Genomic DNA, 21,939 nt, shown 5'->3' with positions numbered 1-21,939 from the left:
CAGTACTCTCTATTTATGAATTTTTGAGTTACGACCCATCTCTGGGAACAGATTAAATTCGTAAATGGAGAGTCACTGTATTATGTTCATAAAACAAAGAATATTTTTGCTATTATTACACTATATACACACATTACATAAAGGTACAGTATCTACATGCTTTGTTCACCATAACTGTACCCCATAAGCTGGTATGGTGTCCAAACAATAATATTGGCTGCCACATACAGCTGATGATGTGTCCTCACTGCAAAGATTTCTCCTCCCAGCATACTATTTTTGCTGTTATTACACTATATTCACACACATTATATATAAGTACAGTGCATCTTCACTCTTAACAAACCCCGCTCTATTGAATTCCGGGATGATCTGAACAAATTGAATTCGGTACTAAATGTTCAGTGGAACATACAAATGTTCGATTAAGCGAGGATTGTTTGTCCAAGCAATCACTGAGACCGAGCGTCGGAGGTGGCTGTCATCAACTATGATTCACCAATTTGTAAACAGTTGTACAGTGTTATATTTTGTTTAGCCGTTGTTTCTAGAGAGAAATGGTTGAAGGATAATAAAATGGTGTCAGGGGAGGCAGGTGGTGTCATTGGTGAGGGTTGGAGTAAGGGGGCAAGTGGTGTCTGTAATTGGGGTTTAGTATTGGGAGGGGGGGGGGGGCAGGTGGTAGAAGTTATTCTCATTGGGGCACAGGTGAACTTTGTGTTGGAAGTTGTTATTGTCAGAAAAGACTGGTGGTATCAGTGGTGGAAGTTGCTGTCAGAAAAGACTGGTGGTGTCAGCGATGGAAGTTGTCAGAAAAGACTGGTGGTGTCTGTGGTGGAAGTAGTTAGAAAAGACTGGTGGTGTCTGTGGTGGAAGTTGTCAGAAAAGACTGGTGGTGTCTGTGGTGGAAGTTGTCAGAAAAGAAAAAGTTTTGTTTTGTTGATAGTGGCTGTAGGACCTTGTTATTTTCACATGGAGGGAATGGACAGTCTGTGGCTGACGGGTAGAACGAATTCCGCGGTGAAATGAATAGTCCTTGCCCCATATAGTTAGGTCAAGTGAGGACACACTATATCTACATGTTTTGTTCACCATAACTGTACAACTATGCTAATATGGTGTCCAAACAGCATAGTGGCCACCATTCACTGACATGACCAGTGTCACACACACCAGCCAGCCAGCAGACGACGCCACCTCCCTCACCAACATTGCTCCTCCCACTATACAGTTTTTGCTGTTATTAGACTACATATATACACACACGTTATATAAAAGTATGTATATTTTTGTTCACCATAACGAACTACTAAACTAGAATGGCGAGTTTAAAGAATATAGCGGCAACCACACAGTCAGCTGATGACGCCACCTACCTCACCAACATTGCTGTTCCCACTATTCTACACACGTCGCTAATTCTCACTACAATGCTGCTGTTATCAGAATCCTGGTCACTAAATCCTGTAAATGAATAATTTTTTCACAAGTTTATTTTGTAAAGGAACATGAGAACTCATTTCAAGATTTTTAGATGGACCAAACAATGGCAGTGTGCTATGGCTGCCTAGGGCTGTGAACATCTTGAACAGCATTGTGTTCACTGATATCTGAAAATTGTGCACAGTCTTTATCACAGTCGGGATCTTCTATAATATTATCATCACTAAATAATAGCAGTGACATGTATTTTTTGACATTTTTTAGTGATGCTTTGGTTACAAGCTGAACAGCAGTGCTGTTAGCTCATGCTGCATGCGCCAGCCGTTGTTGCTCACTCAGTACTGAGGCTCTCACACCCGGGAATGGTACCCACAATTTTTTTTTTAATGTCTATTTACTGGAACCCTGAGGAAGCTGATGTGCATTCCGTGTACTGTAGTCACAGGACTTTAACCCTTGTATGGCGCCTGGCTATTTACCATGTGTCACTCACAGGCATACCAAAAGAATTTTTTTTCTGGGGGGAGCCCCGTCGGCTCCCCGGAGCTATCCCAGGCTGATATGCTAATGTCAGACTTTGGCATCAGTCATGTGTATGGAGTTCTTAGGCCTACCGGGGACCACGGCCAGAACCGGGCCCCCTCAGAGAGGCAAGGGGAGCAATGGCCTATAGAAGCCCCCGTGTTAGTGGAAGCATTCTATGTCTGCCATCGACCGGAACAGGCACCCAGAAAGGTAAGCGCCCCAAAACAAACCCCTATTCTGGTTAAAATTGCTACCTAAAACCGAACTAGTGGATAGAACTCCCCAACCGAAAACAAGCAAACTAGTGTGACGTCACACACTGCCGCGCCGCTGTCTGCGCAGCTCCCCCCTCCCCGGGAGGGGGAAGGGGGAGCCCCAGACCCCCCGCGCCGGCTACCCACACCTCAGTTCTTGAGGCTGATGCTATAGGCGATGGTCGTGTGCTCTGGCTCCGGTGTCGCTACTGCACTGTGCTTTGCGTGTGGTGTTAGTTTTGTGGGTGCGAGAGCCAGGAGTTATCTTCAGTACTCGGGCTGCATGCGCCTAGGGCTGCCTTCCCTAGGTGCCCTGTAAGTACTGCCCTTGGGGCTTGGGGCCACCTTCCACAGGCTCCTCGGGGTCTGCCTCTGCTGGTCCGTTTTACCTTTCGGTTTTTCGGCCGCCTGTTGGGCTCTTGGGTGTTCTGTTCTCCCTTGTTACCGGCAGGTAAGAGGCAGTTTGCACTGGTAGGGGCGCAGGGTGCTGCTCAGCTTGTATTTCCCGACATCGCGGCCGGCTCTGTTCCTTGGGGTTCGCTGTCCTCTTGCGGGGTTTTGTTTTTCTTTTTGTTTTTGCCTGGTGGGGGGTTCTGTCATTTTATTCAGTTTGTTTTTGCCCTTCCACTGTTCTCATCGGTGGCGCCCCCTGCTAGGTCCCCGTGAGTGTACACGTCCCTGGGGTTCAGCTTTAGAAGTTTGCTTGGTAGTTTTGGGCGCCGGTTTGCAGCACCCTGCCTGGGACTACCTGAGCGCGAGTCCTCTTAAAGTAAACGCTCAGGACCCTGGGAATCCCCTAGGGGGCGCGTGGGTCCGATGGATGTGACCCCGGAGTCCCCACTCGCTGTGTGCGAGTTTGAGGGTTGCTCGGTCCCCTTGTCTCAGGGTGACCCTCATTGTTTTTGCCTCTGCCACGCTGCCTGTTGGGTCGGTGATACTTTCGACCCTGAGTCCTGTGAGTGTTGCTGCTTACTTGTGACTCAATTTACCCAATCCTCTGATTCTATTCGGGTACAGGCGGCACGTGCGTTGCAGTCTAGGTTTCGTCTGTTGCAACGCGCTCGGTTGGTTGCTTCCCCGGATGCCCCGGGGCTGCCCCGCTTTGCTTTTCGAGACCCGGACTTGGGGGTGGGGGTCGCTTCGATCCTGGTTCAGTCCGCACCTCCTCGTCCTTCCCCTTCTGTTCGTTCTGGTCCCCCGCCCCTGCTTCCGGCCCCGAAGCGTCTGAGGGTTTCGGGGTCGGAGCAGGGGTTACTTGATCTCGAGACTCGGGCAGCTTCGGGGGTTGCCCCTTCCGGGGGGGCGGCAGAGGCATTCGAGTCTTGTCTCCCGGCCGAAGCTTCAGGGTCTGACCAGTGGGCCCCTCTTCCTCCAGCTTTTCCGGCTGCTCCGTCCTTGTCTTGTGGGGTCGGGGCTTGGGGAGAGGACTCGGCCTCGGGTCCTGTGGTGACGGACCTCGAGGCTGGGGAGGGGCTGACTTGGGGGCCTTGGGCCCCGCTGGACCCCGCCGGGGTTTTTCTTCCCACTGAGCGGGGCTTATTGTTACAAGGAGTGGGGTTTTCTTTCCCCCCCTCTGCGTACGAGTTGGATTTGGTGTAGGCCCCTCCCCGGGTATGGTTCCGTGTTCCCCTGGGTACGTCGGTTCCGTCCTTCCGGAGGTTTTCGGCTTATCGCATCCAACCTGGTGTGGTGCGAGCGGCCTTTGCAGCTTACCTCCTGCGTGACCCGGATTATGCCTCGGAAATGGATCCGTCCACGTCAAGGTTGGGACTTCGTTCCCTTTCTGGCTCCGTTACGAGGTTCCGGAGTCGTCCTGGCTAGCAGACTGCCCCTTGTTTGGTCTGGATTCCTAGCATTCCTTCTGTCGTTCCCGCACGCTGGAGTGGCGGGAAGCTTCCACGGTGCTTCAGGTTTTCCTGGGGGGTGAACTTGAGTACCTGAATGAGTGCTTGTTTGCCCCTGCCCTTCCCCGCGATGTGGGCGTTATTCAGCTCCATGTGCAGGTTCCCTCCCTTTCGGCGGCGCTCGTGGCGGAGGACTTGCGCGCTCGGGGCCTTTTGTGTTCGGCCTTGCGGTTCTTTTCCCTCCTGGAGCTGTCTTCGGATTGGCTCGTGGAGGATGTGGGGACGCTTGGGTCCGTCCCGGGGTCCGGCACCTTGTCCTCGGCTGCGCGTTCGTCGGCTGCCTTGTTGAAGCTGTTCACGCCGATTTTGCGGGATGCGGTTTCCCTGTTCTATGCTTCCCGTCTCGCGTGTCGGCAGGCGGTGCTGGGTTCCTCCATGGGATCTGCTTGGGCTCTGGCTCTTAGGCGTTCTTCACCTTTTTGTCCTCTCCTGTTTGGGGAGTCGGCCGTGGCGCAGTTTATTCAGGCTGCGTCGGCGGCTTGTCGTCCGATGTCGGACTTGTTGGTTTTCCGGGGGTCCCGGGGTGGGTCTTCCCGGAAAGGTCGTGCCAGGGCTCGGGGTTCCTCTCGTCGTGGTAGGCCTCTGGTGTCAGGTTTGGGGTTGGCTCCTCCTGCGGACCTTCCCTCGTCTGGTCGGCGCGGTGTTCGCGCTGTGCGGGGTTCTGGGTCTCGTAGGGGTCGCCGGCCCTTTCGCGGTTTGCCCCTTTGACGGGGCGATGGGGGGGCGGCTTGCGCTGTTCGCCCGCGCCTGGTCCCACGATTCGTGGGCCTTTCGGGTCGTGTCTCGCGGCCTGCGGTGGCGTTGGGTGGCCCCTCCCCTCTTTGGGGGGTCGGGGCTGGCAGGGCAGGCTTCTTCCCCTGCGCTCTGTCGAGTCGTCTTGGAGTGGGTACGCTTGGGCGTCGTCGAAACGACGTCGTCCCTCAGATGGGTTTCCCGTCTGTTTCCGGTTCCGAAACGGGACTGCGCGGACCTGCGGTTCATTCTGGACTTGTCCCGTCTGAACCCCTGGGTTCATTGCCCCTCCTTTCGGATGACTACGCTGTCTCAGGTTCGGCTCCTCTTGGAGCCGGGAGCTTGGATGGTGTCCCTGGACCTCCGGGACGCTTATTGGCATGTCCCGATTCATCCGCGGTTCAGGGACTGGCTCGGTTTTGTAGTGGGGCGTCTGAGTTACCGCTTCGTTGTCTCCCGTTCGGGTTGAACCTGGCACCTCGCGTGTTCACACGCCTTACACGGGTTGTGGTGGCTCGTTTGCGTCTCCTAGGTGTTCGAGTGTTGGCCTACCTCGACGACTGGCTGGTTTGGGCTCCCAGCCAGTCAGCTTGCTTGCTAGCCAGGGATTTGGTTCTTTCCCAGCTCGCCGGGTTCGGGTTCTTGGTGAACTGGAGGAAGTCCCATCTGGTTCCCTCTCAGGTTCGGACATGGCTGGGTCTCGTGTGGGACTCTCGAACCGCCTCCTTGTCTCTCCCTCCGGAGTCTCTCCTGCGGCTGCGGTCCCGCCTTCGTCTGTTTCTGGAGGGCCCTCGGGTCACCCGGCGGTTGCTCGAGGGGCTGTGCGGGAGCCTGAACTTCGCGATGGTGGTCTACCCGCCGGGTCGGGTTTGGCTTCGACGGCTGTTCTGGTTCCTTCGGGGTTCCCCCTTCCGCCTCTCTCGCGATCGCAGAGTTCGACCCCCGGGGGACTTGCGTCGGTTGCTGCGTCACCGGTTTCCTCTTCGGGTTTTTCGGGGTTCAGTGCCTTGGCGCCTACCAGAGCCCTCGCTCGATGTGTACACGGATGCGTCGTCTCGGCTGGGGTTTTGTGACCAGTGCTCACCAGGCCGGCCAGGGGCGTTGGGATCCGTCCTTCCGTCGAGCTCACAGTACGGTGCGGGAGTTCGCGGCAGTGTGGTTTGCTCTGGGGAGGATTCGGGTGGCCCGCGGATCGACGATTCGGCTCCATTCGGACTGCTCTCCGGTGGTTCATTGCCTGAACCGCGGGGGTTCGATGCGGTCCTTGTCTCTTTGGGGTTGGTCGCTTCGGGTGACTCGTCTGCTGAGTTCTCGGGGTTTGGCTCTCCTGGCGGTTCACGTACGGGGCGTGTCCAACATCTTGGCCGACGCCCTGTCTCGCTTCGTTCCTCTCTCCACGGAGTGGACGGTCGACGACGAGTCCTTCCTTGGCTTTGCCAGACGTTCGGGCGCCCCGAGGTGGACCTCTTCGCGTCGGCGTGGTCGCGGCGTCTTCCCGTTTATGCGGCGCCCTTCCCCGATTGCGAGGCCGTCGGGGTCGATGCCTTTCGGCTCGACTGGACGAGGTGGGGGTTCCTGTATCTCTTTCCCCCGGTTCGGCTGTTGCTCCAGGTCCTGACTCGCTTAGAGACTTACCGGGGGAGAGTTGTCCTTCTGGCCCCTTGGTGGCCGGCCCAGCCTTGGTTTCAGGCGCTGGTTGCTCGATGTCCGAACCCGAGGGTTTTTCCTGCGGCTCCGCCTCTTTCAGCAGATCGGGCCGGTACGTCACGTAGCTGGTTCGATCTTCTCCTCGAGTCTTCGCGTATGGTTTTTTTGACTCGAGTCTATCATCATCTCTATGGTGATCAGGTGGCCTCCTTGTTGGTGTCCCACCTGAGGGCTTCTTCTCGGCGGCAGTATGCAGTTTTCCTGGCGGTCCTTCCGTTTCTTTTTGCGTCTTCGTCGTGTTAGCTCCTTGTCTGTTCGGGTGGTCTTGTCCTTCCTCTCGTGGTTGTTTCAGGACCGTCATCTTATGCCTAACACTGTCGCTTCGTATCGTGCGGCGCTGGCGGAGCCGCTTCAGCTTGCTTTCGGTATCGATGTTACGTCTGCGCCGTTTCGCAAGCTGTCTCGTGCATTGTTTCACCTCCGGCCTGCTCATGCGTCGCCTGAGCCGTCCTGGTCTTTGGACAGAGTGCTCGCTTTCCTTTCATCTCCTCGTTTCGTTGTGGCCCCTTCGGTCCAGGATTGTTTTTCCAAGGCACTTTTCTTGTTGGCTTTGGCCTCTGGGGGTCGGGTAGGGGAGCTTCATGCTCTCCTCCGGCGCAGGGGTTTCTGCTCTTTTGGTCGTGGTGATAGTTTTGTTCGTTTGCAGCCGTCTCCTTCTTTTCTGGCGAAGAATGAGACTGCTGCGTTCCGGAGGGGTCCATGGGTGGTTGATGCTTGGTTGGTCTGGCCGGGGGTGCATCATGTTTTGTGATCGGCGGTTGCAGCCAGTTGTCTCGGCTTCGAGTTGAGGGGTGAGCGACGACCGCCTCCCGGGTAAGTCCCTCTTTTTCTGTCTGTGGGTAGTTAGCTCCGGGGAGCCGACGGGGCTCCCCCCAGAAAACCAGCGTTGAATGTAATGAAACGCCATTTTCTGGGTGAGTCCCGGAGGCTCCCCGGCATCCCTCCCTCCCTCCGGTCGGCGGTTTTTCGCGTTTTTGACATCCAGCCTCAAGAACTGAGGTGTGGGTAGCCGGCGCGGGGGGTCTGGGGCTCCCCCTTCCCCCTCCCGGGGAGGGGGGAGCTGCGCAGACAGCGGCGCGGCAGTGTGTGACGTCACACTAGTTTGCTTGTTTTCGGTTGGGGAGTTCTATCCACTAGTTCGGTTTTAGGTAGCAATTTTAACCAGAATATGGGTTTGTTTTGGGGCGCTTACCTTTCTGGGTGCCTGTTCCGGTCGATGGCAGACATAGAATGCTTCCACTAACACGGGGGCTTCTATAGGCCATTGCTCCCCTTGCCTCTCTGAGGGGGCCCGGTTCTGGCCGTGGTCCCCGGTAGGCCTAAGAACTCCATACACATGACTGATGCCAAAGTCTGACATTAGCATATCAGCCTGGGATAGCTCCGGGGAGCCTCTGGGACTCACCCAGAAAATGGCGTTTCATTACATTCAACGCTGGTTTTTTTTTACTAAACCTGTTTTTTTTTTCTAAACCTTTCTGTTCACTATACTACACTGTTCACTAAACCTTTCTGTTCAATCTTTCTGTCTGTTCTGTTTTTTTTTTCTAAACCTTTCTGTTCACTAATCATGAGAAAATAATAAAAAAACCATAAGTGGCATATATTGCCCGCAATAGGGTTGGGAAGTCTGGCAAAAATCAGGCGCTGACTCAGCTTGCGTCCCAGACAGTCTGTTGCTCGCCAGCTGTCAGGCCGGAGTTGCCACAAAGAGATAATTACCTAATTATTTCAATGTCTGATTGATTTTTCGTAGTTTTTTTGCTGCAATATTATTCAATAGTGTGTAGTGTGATATATTTATATAATAAAATGAGTGAATCATCACTGTACTCAAAAATATGGTTATCTTGAGGTCATCTTGAGATGATTTCGGGGCTTTTTAGTGTCCCCGCGGCCCGGTCCTCGACCAGGCCTCCACCCCCCAGGAAGCCGCCCGTGACAGCTGACTAATAACCAGGTACCTATTTTACTGCTAGGTAACAGGGGCATAGGGTGAAAGAAACTCTGCCCATTGTTTCTCGCTGGCGCCCGGAATCGAACCCGGGACCACAGGATCACAAGTCCAGGTGTGCATATTGTTGATTCAATTATGTTCATTAAACATGTTACATTATGTTATGTTACATTATCTGGACAGTCAGCAGGATAAGCATTGAATTGTCCGGATATGAAAGCAATGGGGTGGGCCGTACCCGTCTGGCTGTGGCTCGAGGTGTATTGGTGAAGGAGGGTGGGTGGGTGGGTGGTGTCGGGAGGGTGGGAGGTGAGCGTTGGGAGGGGCCACTTGGGTACAGGAATTACCATTAATTTTAGAACAATTCATCATAGCCAAAAAGAAAAGAAATACTAGTAATTATGTAATAACAAATATATAAGTTTCCTAAAAACAATGTGCACAGGTTGAAGTTTCCTTAAAAAATATTGTACATACATTATACAGTCTCCGTGGTGTAGTGGTAAGACACTCGCCTGGCATTCCGCGAGCGCTATGTCATGGGTTCGTATCCTGGCCGGGGAGGATTTACTGGGCGCAATTCCTTAACTGTAGCCTCTGTTTAACGCAACAGTAAAATGTGTACTTGGATGAAAAAACGATTCTTTGCGGCAGGGATCATATTCCAGGGACCTGCCCGAAACGCTACGCGTACTAGTGGCTGTACAAGACTGTCACAACTCTTGTATATATCAAAAAAAAAAAAAAAAAAAAAAAAAAAAAAAAAAAAAAAAAAAAAAAAATTGTGAGTTTTTTTGCCTCCTGGCGGCCTATGTAACATGCTATAGCTGGTTAGTGGCCCAAGTGGACCCGTTCAACACTGGTCAACCCATGTGCTCCCATCCCTCGTGTTATACCACAGTGCTGCGCCATTAGTGAAATATTTTTTAAATAAGTTTTTTATTTTCATAGTAACTTTGAACATTTTTGGCCAAGACTATGTCTGGTAGCAGCATCAATCGTTCTGGCGGTGTTAAGAGGAAGAAGGTTGTCCTAATAATTAAAGACAAGTTACGTGTTATACACCTCAACCAGTGAGGCATCACAGGCAAGCCAAGCGCCTTCAACAAGTGAGGCGCAAGCAAGCGTCTTCAACAAGTGAGTCGTCACAGGCAAGCCAAGGCCTTCAACAATTGAGGCGCAAGCAAACGCCTTCAACAAGTGAGGCCTCACAGGCAACCCAAATGCCTTCAACCAGTGAGGCTTCACCAGCTGGCAGTCAAAACTAACTTTGCTTAAGGGGGCGTCTGGTTGGCATCTGGGTCCAAAAATGCAAAAATGAAAACTCGTTCGATTTCAATCAAACTTCTTTGACAAGTTCTATATGAAAAGTGTTTCATCTGGTCCAAGTTTCAGCATCGTAGCATAAATAGGAAGGGAGAAAAAAAATATTGAAGTAGTTGTGAAAATTATGCAAAAATGGTCAAAATCGATTATCAATCAAAAGTGTCAACTGAAATCATAGCTACGACTCTTTGCTATCACAATAGCATATATTAAACAAATATTATAATTAGTTTAATTGGAAAAAAAATTTAAGAAAAAAAAAAGGATTTTTTTTTTTTTTTTTAATATTTTTTTTTTCTTTTTTTTTTTGGGCGATTTGCATGAAACTTACACACCTGACTGTACGTAAGCCTATCTGTGAGGATGCCAATTTTGGAGAAAATTGGTTGATGTCAACCTCAGCCACAGATTTTAGAACCTTAGACTTTATTCATTTCTGTTTTTTTTTCTGGGGGGAGCCCCGTCGGCTCCCCGGAGCTATCCCAGGCTGATATGCTTGATATGCTAATGTCAGACTTTGGCATCAGTCATGTGTATGGAGTTCTTAGGCCTACCGGGGACCACGGCCAGAACCGGGCCCCCTCAGAGAGGCAAGGGGAGCAATGGCCTATAGAAGCCCCCGTGTAGTTGGAAGCATTCTATGTCTGCCATCGACCGGAACAGGCACCCAGAAAGGTAAGCGCCCCAAAACAAACCCCTATTCTGGTTAAAATTGCTACCTAAAACCGAACTAGTGGATAGAACTCCCCAACCGAAAACAAGCAAACTAGTGTGACGTCACACACTGCCGCGCCGCTGTCTGCGCAGCTCCCCCCTCCCCGGGAGGGGGAAGGGGGAGCCCCAGACCCCCCGCGCCGGCTACCCACACCTCAGTTCTTGAGGCTGATGCTATAGGCGATGGTCGTGTGCTCTGGCTCCGGTGTCGCTACTGCACTGTGCTTTGCGTGTGGTGTTAGTTTTGTGGGTGCGAGAGCCAGGAGTTATCTTCAGTACTCGGGCTGCATGCGCCTAGGGCTGCCTTCCCTAGGTGCCCTGTAAGTACTGCCCTTGGGGCTTGGGGCCACCTTCCACAGGCTCCTCGGGGTCTACCTCTGCTGGTCCGTTTTACCTTTCTTGTTTTTCGGCCGCCTGTTGGGCTCTTGGGTGTTCTGTTCTCCCTTGTTACCGGCAGGTAAGAGGCAGTTTGCACTGGTAGGGGCGCAGGGTGCTGCTCAGCTTGTATTTCCCGACATCGCGGCCGGCTCTGTTCCTTGGGGTTCGCTGTCCTCTTGCGGGGTTTTGTTTATTCAGTTTGTTTTTGCCCTTCCAATGTTCTCCTCGGTGGCGCCCCCTGCTAGGTCCCCGTGAGTGTACACGTCCCTGGGGTTCAGCTTTAGAAGTTTGCTTGGTAGTTTTGGGCGCCGGTTTGCAGCACCCTGCCTGGGACTACCTGAGCGCGAGTCCTCTTAAAGTAAACGCTCAGGACCCTGGGAATCCCCTAGGGGGCGCGTGGGTCTGATGGATGTGACCCCGGAGTCCCCACTCGCTGTGTGCGAGTTTGAGGGTTGCTCGGTCCCCTTGTCTCAGGGTGACCCTCATTGTTTTTGCCTCTGCCACGCTGCCTGTTGGGTCGGTGATACTTTCGACCCTGAGTCCTGTGAGTGTTGCTGGTTGCTTGTGACTCAATTTACCCAATCCTCTGATGATTCTATTCGGGTACAGGCGGCACGTGCGTTGCAGTCTAGGTTTCGTCTGTTGCAACGCGCTCGGTTGGTTGCTTCACCGGATGCCCCGGGGCTGCCCCGCTTTGCTTTTCGAGACCCGGACTTGGGGGTGGGGGTCGCTTCGATCCTGGTTCAGTCCGCACCTCCTCGTCCTTCCCCTTCTGTTCGTTCTGGTCCCCCGCCCCTGCTTCCGGCCCCGAAGCGTCTGAGGGTTTCGGGGTCGGAGCAGGGGTTACTTGATCTCGAGACTCGGGCAGCTTCGGGGGTTGCCCCTTCCGGGGGGGCGGCAGAGGCATTCGAGTCTTGTCTCCTGGCCGAAGCTTCAGGGTCTGACCAGTGGGCCCCCCTTCCTCCAGCTTTTCCGGCTGCTCCGTCCTTGTCTTGTGGGGTCGGGGCTTGGGGAGAGGACTCGGCCTCGCGTCCTGTGGTGACGGACCTCGAGGCTGGGGAGGGGCTGACTTGGGGGCCTTGGGCCCCGCTGGACCCCGCCTGGGTTTTTCTTCCCACTGAGCGGGGCTTATTGTTACAAGGAGTGGGGTTTTCTTTCCCCCCCTCTGCGTACGAGTTGGATTTGGTGTCGGCCCCTCCCCGGGTTCGGTTCCGTGTTCCCCCGGGTACGTCGGTTCCGTCCTTCCGGAGGTTTTCGGCTTATCGCATCCAACCTGGTGTGGTGCGAGCGGCCTTTGCAGCTTACCTCCTGCGTGACCCGGATTATGCCTCGGAAATGGATCCGTCCACGTTCAGGTTTGGGACTTCGTTCCCTTTCTGGCTCCGTTACGAGGTTCCGGAGTCGTCCTGGCTAGCAGACTGCCCCTTGTTTGGTCTGGATTCCTGGCATTCCTTCTGTCGTTCCCGCACGCTGGAGTGGCGGGAAGCTTCCACGGTGCTTCAGGTTTTCCTGGGGGGTGAACTTGAGTACCTGAATGAGTGCTTGTTTGCCCCTGCCCTTCCCCGCGATGTGGGCGTTATTCAGCTCCATGTGCAGGTTCCCTCCCTTTCGGCGGCGCTCGTGGCGGAGGACTTGCGCGCTCGGGGCCTTTTGTGTTCGGCCTTGCGGTTCTTTTCCTTCCTGGAGCTGTCTTCGGATTGGCTCGTGGAGGATGTGGGGACGCTTGGGTCCGTCCCGGGGTCCGGCACCTTGTCCTCGGCTGCGCGTTCGTCGGCTGCCTTGTTGAAGCTGTTCACGCCGATTTTGCGGGATGCGGTTTCCCTGTTCTATGCTTCCCGTCTCGCGTGTCGGCAGGCGGTGCTGGGTTCCTCCGTGGAATCTGCTTGGGCTCTGGCTCTTAGGCGTTCTTCACCTTTTTGTCCTCTCCTGTTTGGGGAGTCGGCCGTGGCGCAGTTTATTCAGGCTGCGTCGGCGGCTTGTCGTCCGATGTCGGACTTGTTGGTTTTCCGGGGGTCCCGGGGTGGGTCTTCCCGGAAAGGTCGTGCCAGGGCTCGGGGTTCCTCTCGTCGTGGTAGGCCTCTGGTGTCAGGTTTGGGGTTGGCTCCTCCTGCGGACCCTCCCTCGTCTGGTCGGCGCGGTGTTCGCGCTGTGCGGGGTTCTGGGTCTCGTAAGGGTCGCCGGCCCTTCCGCGGTTTGCCCCCTTGACGGGGCGATGGGGGGGCGGCTTGCGCTGTTCGCCCGCGCCTGGTCCCACGATTCGTGGGCCTTTCGGGTCGTGTCTCGCGGCCTGCGGTGGCGTTGGGTGGCCCCTCCCCCCTTTGGGGGGTCGGGGCTGGCAGGGCAGGCTTCTTCCCCTGCGCTCTGTCGAGTCGTCTTGGAGTGGGTACGCTTGGGCGTCGTCGAAACGACGTCGTCCCTCAGATGGGTTTCCCGTCTGTTTCCGGTTCCGAAACGGGACTGCGCGGACCTGCGGTTCATTCTGGACTTGTCCCGTCTGAACCCCTGGGTTCATTGCCCCTCCTTTCGGATGACTACGCTGTCTCAGGTTCGGCTCCTCTTGGAGCCAGGAGCTTGGATGGTGTCCCTGGACCTCCGGGACGCTTATTGGCATGTCCCGATTCATCCGCGGTTCAGGGACTGGCTCGGTTTTGTAGTGGGGCGTCTGAGTTACCGCTTTCGTTGTCTCCCGTTCGGTTTGAACCTGGCACCTCGCGTGTTCACACGCCTTACACGGGTTGTGGTGGCTCGTTTGCATCTCCTAGGTGTTCGGGTGTTGGCCTACCTCGACGACTGGCTGGTTTGGGCTCCCAGCCAGTCAGCTTGCTTGCTAGCCAGGGATTTGGTTCTTTCCCAGCTCGCCGGGTTCGGGTTCTTGGTGAACTGGAGAAAGTCCCATCTGGTTCCCTCTCAGGTTCGGACTTGGCTGGGTCTCGTGTGGGACTCTCGAACCGCCTCCTTGTCTCTCCCTCCGGAGTCTCTCCTGCGGCTGCGGTCCCGCCTTCGTCTGTTTCTGGAGGGCCCTCGGGTCACCCGGCGGTTGCTCGAGGGGCTGTGCGGGAGCCTGAACTTCGCGATGGTGGTCTACCCGCCGGGTCGGGTTTGGCTTCGACGGCTGTTCTGGTTCCTTCGGGGTTCCCCCTTCCGCCTCTCTCGCGATCGCAGAGTTCGACCCCCGGGGGACTTGCGTCGGTTGCTGCGTCACCGGCTTCCTCTTCGGGTTTTTCGGGGTTCAGTGCCTTGGCGCCTACCCGAGCCCTCGCTCGATGTGTACACGGATGCGTCGTCTCTCGGCTGGGGTTTTGTGACCAGTGCTCACCAGGCCGGCCAGGGGCGTTGGGATCCGTCCTTCCGTCGAGCTCACAGTACGGTGCGGGAGTTCGTGGCAGTGTGGTTTGCTCTGGGGAGGATTCGGGTGGCCCGCGGATCGACGATTCGGCTCCATTCGGACTGCTCTCCGGTGGTTCATTGCCTGAACCGCGGGGGTTCGATGCGGTCCTTGTCTCTTTGGGGTTGGTCGCTTCGGGTGACTCGTCTGCTGAGTTCTCGGGGTTTGGCTCTCCTGGCGGTTCACGTACGGGGTGTGTCCAACGTCTTGGCCGATGCCCTGTCTCGCTTCGTTCCCCTCTCCACGGAGTGGACGGTTGACGACGAGTCCTTCCGTTGGCTTTGCCAGACGTTCGGGCGCCCCGAAGTGGACCTCTTCGCGTCGGCGTGGTCGCGGCGCCCTTCCCCGATTGCGAGGCCGTCGGGGTCGATGCCTTTCGGCTCGACTGGTCGAGGTGGGGGTTCCTGTACCTCTTTCCCCCGGTTCGGCTGTTGCTCCAGGTCCTGACTCGCTTAGAGACTTACCGGGGGAGAGTTGTCCTTCTGGCCCCTTGGTGGCCGGCCCAGCCTTGGTTTCAGGCGCTGGTTGCTCGGTGTCCGAACCCGAGGGTTTTCCCGCGGCTCCGCCTCTTTCAGCAGATCGGGCCGGTACGTCACGTAGCTGGTTCGATCTTCTCCTCGAGTCTTCGCGTATGGTTTTTTTGACTCGAGTCTATCATCATCTCTATGGTGATCAGGTGGCCTCCTTGTTGGTGTCCCACCTGAGGGCTTCTTCTCGGCGGCAGTATGAAGTTTCCTGGCGGTCCTTCCGTTTCTTTTTGCGTCTTCGTCGTGTTAGCTCCTTGTCTGTTCGGGTGGTCTTGTCCTTCCTCTCGTGGTTGTTTCAGGACCGTCATCTTATGCCTAACACTGTCGCTTCGTATCGTGCGGCGCTGGCGGAGCCGCTTCAGCTTGCTTTCGGTATCGATGTTACGTCTGCGCCGTTTCGCAAGCTGTCTCGTGCATTGTTTCACCTCCGGCCTGCTCATGCGTCGCCTGAGCCGTCCTGGTCTTTGGACAGTGTGCTCGCTTTCCTTTCATCTCCTCGTTTCGTTGTGGCCCCTTCGGTCCAGGATTGTTTTTCCAAGGCACTTTTCTTGTTGGCTTTGGCCTCTGGGGGTCGGGTAGGGGAGCTTCATGCTCTCCTCCGGCGCAGGGGTTTCTGCTCTTTTGGTCGTGGTGATAGTTTTGTTCGTTTGCAGCCGTCTCCTTCTTTTCTGGCGAAGAATGAGACTGCTGCGTTCCGGAGGGGTCCATGGGTGGTTGATGCTTGGTTGGTCAGGCCGGGGGTGCATCATGTTTTGTGTCCGGTTGCGGCGCTTCGCCGTTATTTGCGCGCCACAGCTTCTGTGTCCGGGGACGCGCTGTGGGTTGATCCGGTTTCCCTTCTTCCCTGTTCGCGGGTTTGGGTCTCTCAGGTCGTCCGCAGGGTTATTAGGTCCAGCCAGCCTGCGGTCTATCCCCATGCCCATGACGTTCGTAAGTTCGCGGCTCTTGCTGCCGTCTTTGGGAATATGTCTTGGTCTGATATTCGGGCGCGGGGATTTTGGCGGTCGAACAGGGTCCTGCCTGCTCGTTACCTTGTGAATGTCCCTGGGCCTCGTCGGGCCTGTGTTGCTTTGGGTCGGCGGTTGCAGCCAGTTGTCTCGGCTTCGAGTTGAGGGGTGAGCGACGACCGCCTCCCGGGTAAGTCCCTCTTTTTCTGTCTGTGGGTAGTTAGCTCCGGGGAGCCGACGGGGCTCCCCCCAGAAAACCAGCGTTGAATGTAATGAAACGCCATTTTCTGGGTGAGTCCCGGAGGTTCCCCGGCATCCCTCCCTCCCTCCGGTCGGCGGTTTTTCACGTTTTTGACATCCAGCCTCAAGAACTGAGGTGTGGGTAGCCGGCGCGGGGGGTCTGGGGCTCCCCCTTCCCCCTCCCGGGGAGGGGGGAGCTGCGCAGACAGCGGCGCGGCAGTGTGTGACGTCACACTAGTTTGCTTGTTTTCGGTTGGGGAGTTCTATCCACTAGTTCGGTTTTAGGTAGCAATTTTAACCAGAATAGGGGTTTGTTTTGGGGCGCTTACCTTTCTGGGTGCCTGTTCCGGTCGATGGCAGACATAGAATGCTTCCAACTACACGGGGGCTTCTATAGGCCATTGCTCCCCTTGCCTCTCTGAGGGGGCCCGGTTCTGGCCGTGGTCCCCGGTAGGCCTAAGAACTCCATACACATGACTGATGCCAAAGTCTGACATTAGCATATCAGCCTGGGATAGCTCTGGGGAGCCTCCGGGACTCGCCCAGAAAATGGCGTTTCATTACATTCAACGCTGGTTTTTTAAATTGACACAAACGTTTACAAAACTGATTCCTTTTTTATTCAATTTACATGAAACTTACACAGTATATGTGGAGGGCATGTCTCTACATTGTGGGGCTTTCCTTTTTCTCTAAGTTCATTTATTGATTTTATAATAGCAATAAACATGCCATATTTGCAAAAAAATTTTGGGGAACTTTGAACATTTGTATTAAGAAAACTTAAGATGTTTTGGAAATTCTAAAGCCCCAAATCCTTTATTATATGCTAATGTGTCAGAAAAGTGTCACAGAATAATTATATCTGAAACGTGTGTTCTGAAGTGTGGACTTGCAAATGTGTAAAAAACGTTGAAAAAAAAAAAACCTCCCTTTCTATTTACGCTGCAGTACTGAAACTTGGGACAATTTAAGCACTTTTCATATACAACTAGAAAATTAATATTGGTTGACATTGAACAACTTTCATCTATAATCCTCAGACGCCCCCTTAATGAACTGTACAGTAATTTTAAGTGTTAATTTTAGTGTTAGTATAGGTTACGTAAATTTTTAAAATTTTTTAACTTCAAGATGTGTGGCATCAATCAAGAAGACGAACACTAACAAGGTAAGTTGAGGTTTCTAGTTGAATATTTAATTATTATATGTGGCAAGGCAATTCAAATTATGTTGTTTGTAGTATAAAAATAGTCGGAAATGGTCACTTTTGGACTCAGAGGTGAAAAAGTACACTTATCCGGAACACATGAATATCCGGCTGGGGGTCCTTCCCATATAATCCGGATAATCGAGTGGAGTCAGTATATAATTATCACTGTTCAAGGGTTAAGTCCAAGTGTTGTGGGACTAGTAATCTTTATAACGTACTTGTTTAATAGTGTTTGCAAATTACAGCCACGTTCCAGATATTTTTGGACTTCTAGCTTAAGTCTACAGAAATAAACCCCTGTATGATTCCAGAAGCTAATATTTTCAAAAGCACTTTTACTCAGTATAAATGTCTTTAACTTGACACATGAAGTATGAGTACTGTATAATGTATGTCTGGGAAAAACCTGGTATTACATGAAGTCTTGCTGCCCTAAGAGGCTTTCTAATATCCGCAGGGATAGTTATATTTACCCTTCTTATCTTTAGTAGGTAAGGACGAGTAGAAAGAAACTCGTGTCCTTACAATGGAAATGGTAGTTTATTTATTGAATTACCGGGCAACATAATGGATGAAGGATTACTGGGTCATTACAAGGGAAGGTTGCATATATATGAAGAGTTTGAGTGGATATAAATAGGAGCTGTCTCATATAGGCTAATGAACCTTCTGCAGTTTCCTTTTTTCTTATGTTCTTTTTCTTAACTTTATTTTGGCAGATGATGCTGTGTTAATGTGGACTGTGCTCTGAAAGAAAAAAACTGAAGATGTGGCCACTGGTGATGACTTTCATGAGAACATATGCTCCATACGTAACTCTTCCTGCTGCAGCAGTCATTGGATTTATTGGGTAAGAACCAATGGGGGTGTGTTCTGAGGAGCAAGGTAAGCTTTGCTTACCTATAACAATTATTCCCTTCCAAATTAAAATATCTTTATTTAGTTAACATATTATTTACAGTATATGCCGGCATAACAATTCAACATTTGAACCCTGAAAAAAATATCTCCAAAATCAGGGGATCGACTTGTCTGCAGAACATAAAATGTGAACCTTTACCACTGAGAGAGAAACAAATGAAACGCCCAGCATAACACTCGTTGTACATCGCTTAACTCGGTCTATGAGACCAAACGTCTCTTGACCCCATCCCCCACCATTGACCCCATCCCCCACCACTGACACCATTCCCCACCACCAAACTTCTCTTGACACCATCCCCCATCACTGACACCATCCCTCACCATTGACACCATCCCAACCACCAAACTTCTCTTGACAATCCCCCCACCACTGACACCATCCCCCCACCACTGACACCATCCCCCCACCACTGACACCATCCCCCCCACCACCAGAGTTTTCCTGACACCTTCCCCCACCACTGACACCATCCCTCACCACTGACACCATCCCCCACCACTGACACCATCCCCCACCACTGACACCACCATTTATTATGAATTCTTCATTTTGACTACATAAAGCAGTGTTAGAAGCAACTGAAATGGTAAAATTATTCTCGAGTTTAGTACAGTGTGTATGGAGGCAGCAGCGGGCCAGACTTGGAGGCGTCTCATTCAACAGGCCCGACAATAAAAAAAAAAAAAAAAGCTAGCTGACTTCCTAAACCGCCTAATACATCCCCCTCACTACTGACACACCCATTTATTATGCATTCTCCATTTTGACAAAGGAATATGATAGAGCGATGTGGTGTTACAAGTCACTGAAATGGTAAAATTTTCTCTCCTAATTTTGAGTAAAGCATCAAGTGAGTATAGTATCGAGGCAGCCATGTGGTGCGGAGTCAGCAGAGAGGGGCCAGACTGGGCGGACACATCTCGCTCACATCCTCCTAATACATCCCCTCACCACTGACACCACCATTTATTATGAATTCTTTATTTTGACTATGGATTATGATAGATCGTTGTGTTACAAAAAACTGAAATGGTAACATTTTCTCAGCTAATTTGGTGAAAAGCAGACAGTGAGTGAACTGTCGAGGTGGAAGCATGGAGGCACCAGCCATACGTTGCCAACTGGCTGATAACTGATAACTAGAGCTCATCACTGACCCCACCTGTCACCCCTGACACCATCTGCTTCCCCTAACACCACCTGCCTCCCCTGACACAACCTGACACCACCTGCCTTCCCTGACACCACCTGCCTCCCCTGACACAACCAAGCATAACATAGCATAAATAACATAAGCATAACCATAACCAAGCAAATATTGCGACAGCCAGAAAAATGATAGGATGGATTACGAGAACTTTCAAATCCAGGGATCCCATCACAATGGTTGTACTCTTCAAATCACTTGTGTTGTCCCGTCTTGAGTACTGCTCAGTACTCACTTCCCCCTTTCAGAGCAGGAGAGATTGCTGAAATAGAGGGAATACAGAGAACATATACGGCACGCATAGACGCAATAAAGCACCTAAATTATTGGGATCGTCTTAAAGCCCTCCAAATGTACTCACTAGAAAAAAGACGAGAGAGATATCAAATAATATACACCTTGAAGATACTGGAGGGCCAAGTACCAAATCTACACAGTAAAATAACAACGTACTGGAGTGAACGATATGGAAGAAAATGCAGAATAGAACCAGTGAAGAGCAGAGGTGCCATAGGCACAATCAGAGTACACTGTATAAACATCAGAGGTCCGCGCGGTTGTTCAACGTCCTCCCAGCAAGCATAAGAAATATTGCCGGAACAACCGTGGACATCTTCAAGAGGAAACTAGATTTATTCCTCCAAGGAGTGCCGGACCAACTGGGCTGTGGTGGGTATGTGGGCCTGCGGGCCGCTCCAAGCAACAGCCTAATGGACCAAACTCTCACAAGTCAAGCCTGGCCTCGGGCCGGGCTTGGGGAGTAGAAGAACTCCCAGAACCCCATCAACCAGGACACCACCTGCCTCCTGACACTAAACTCCCAACTACTGACACCACTTGCCCCCAGACTCCAACCCTCACTAATGATGCAACCTGCCTCCCCTGACACCATTTTGTCATCCTACAACCATTTCTCACTGGAAATAATGGGTAAGCAAAATATAATACTGTACAACTGTTTACACTTAGGTGAATCATAGTTGATATCAGTGGCTGTCATCAACTATGACAGCTCGGTCTCGGTGATCGCTTGGACGAACAATCCTCGCTTAATCGAACATTTGTATGTTCCACTGAACATTTAGTACCGAATTCAATTTGTTCGGATCTTCCGGGAATTCGCTAGAGCGGGGTTCATTAGAGTGAGGATGCACTGTATTTATAAAATGTGTGAACCATCACAATACTCAAAAGTATTGTGAGCATATTAGTGATTCAATTATTATGTTCATAAAATAATAAACAAATACTATAGTTTTATGATTATTACACTATATACACAGGTTATATATAAATATCTCCATGTTTTGTTCACCATAACGAACCACTAATTTGGTATGATGAGTCAAAAAGCAACAAGGAGTGGCTGCCATGCCAGCCAGCCACTTGCCACCACTCCCTCCCTCAACACCTCAGTTGCCAACATCCTCCTCCCACCATACTGTTTTTGCTTTTATTCACTATATACAGACATTATATACAAGTATCAACATGTTTTGTTCACCATAACTGTACAACTAAACAGTTATGGTGAGTTCAAACCAACACAGGTTGCCACACACAGCTGATGCTCCCTCCCTCCCTCACTGGTTCAGGGCCAGATGCACTAATTTTCCTCCTCCAACTATACTGTTTGTGGTGTTATTACACTACATACACATGTTATGTATACATATCTACATTTTTTCTACACACGTATCTATGTGCACCAATTGGTGCTCGCTCACACGTAACGCATGTCCAAATTTCAGCTTTGCTATGGGGGAGTCATGCGTTTGAACCTTATAGGCTTTGCTGTAGGGAGGGGTGACGCGCCGGGCTTTTGGACCTTATATGCATATACTCTTGTAGGAAATTCTATTGTGAACACTTGTAGGAAATTCTATTGTGAACACTTGTAGGAAATTCTATTGCGAACACATTGATACCAAAAGGATCAACGTAACACGAAAATTAAGGTGAGAAAACTGAAACAAGTATACAGAGCACCACTTGGTTTCCGAACTTTAGTGATCCGAAACTTCCAGTTTCCCGATTGGGTTTGGGGAGTCATGCTACCCGAACAAAGTTCGGGTAGAAAGGGGTCCGTCAAGTGTCATGCCGGCCTGTGGTGGTGGGTGGGAGATGGTCCAGTTTTCCCACTGTGACTTCACAGATTCACGGCCTATTATTCCTATTATTTTGAATTGTCATAAGGCTGGAATGTTCATTCTGTGCTTTTGTTTTACATATCTGCACCTTCAAGAAACATCTGTGCACCATGTCGGCTCCAAATGCACGCATTGTGTCAGTGATGGATGACTGGTGGGTGGATGGATGGGAGAGCTTAGGTGGGAGGCAGTATGAGAGAGGGGGGAGAATCAGTGAGAGAGGGGGGAGAATTAGTCAGAAAGGGAGGGAGAGATGCTAGGAGGGAGGGGGAGGTAGGGAGAGATGCAAGGAGGTAGGCAGGAAGAGAGGGAAGTAGTGAGAATTAGGGAGGGAGGGAAAGGCAGGCAGGCAGGCAGGCTGGCAGGCTGGCAGGCAGGCAGGCAGGCAGGCAGACAGGCAGACAG

At 52.2% G+C, this 21,939-nt stretch overlaps 1 protein-coding gene across 2 annotated transcripts in view; it reads left to right on the top strand.

The window, feature by feature from the left end:
* LOC138368669 (small integral membrane protein 12-like) overlaps positions 1-21,939 on the top strand; it is a 159,946-nt gene that overhangs the window by 31,041 nt on the left and 106,966 nt on the right. For both annotated transcript variants that reach the window (XM_069331399.1, XM_069331400.1), the window contains exon 2: positions 17,972-18,102. In XM_069331399.1, coding sequence (XP_069187500.1) covers positions 18,020-18,102 — 83 coding nt within the window. In that variant the 5' untranslated portion in view covers positions 17,972-18,019. The remainder of the gene's footprint in view (positions 1-17,971; positions 18,103-21,939) is intronic.

Source organism: Procambarus clarkii, chromosome 25, assembly GCF_040958095.1.
Source record: "Procambarus clarkii isolate CNS0578487 chromosome 25, FALCON_Pclarkii_2.0, whole genome shotgun sequence".
Taxonomy (NCBI): domain Eukaryota; kingdom Metazoa; phylum Arthropoda; class Malacostraca; order Decapoda; family Cambaridae; genus Procambarus; species Procambarus clarkii.
This window is presented reverse-complemented; position numbering and strand designations above follow the sequence as displayed.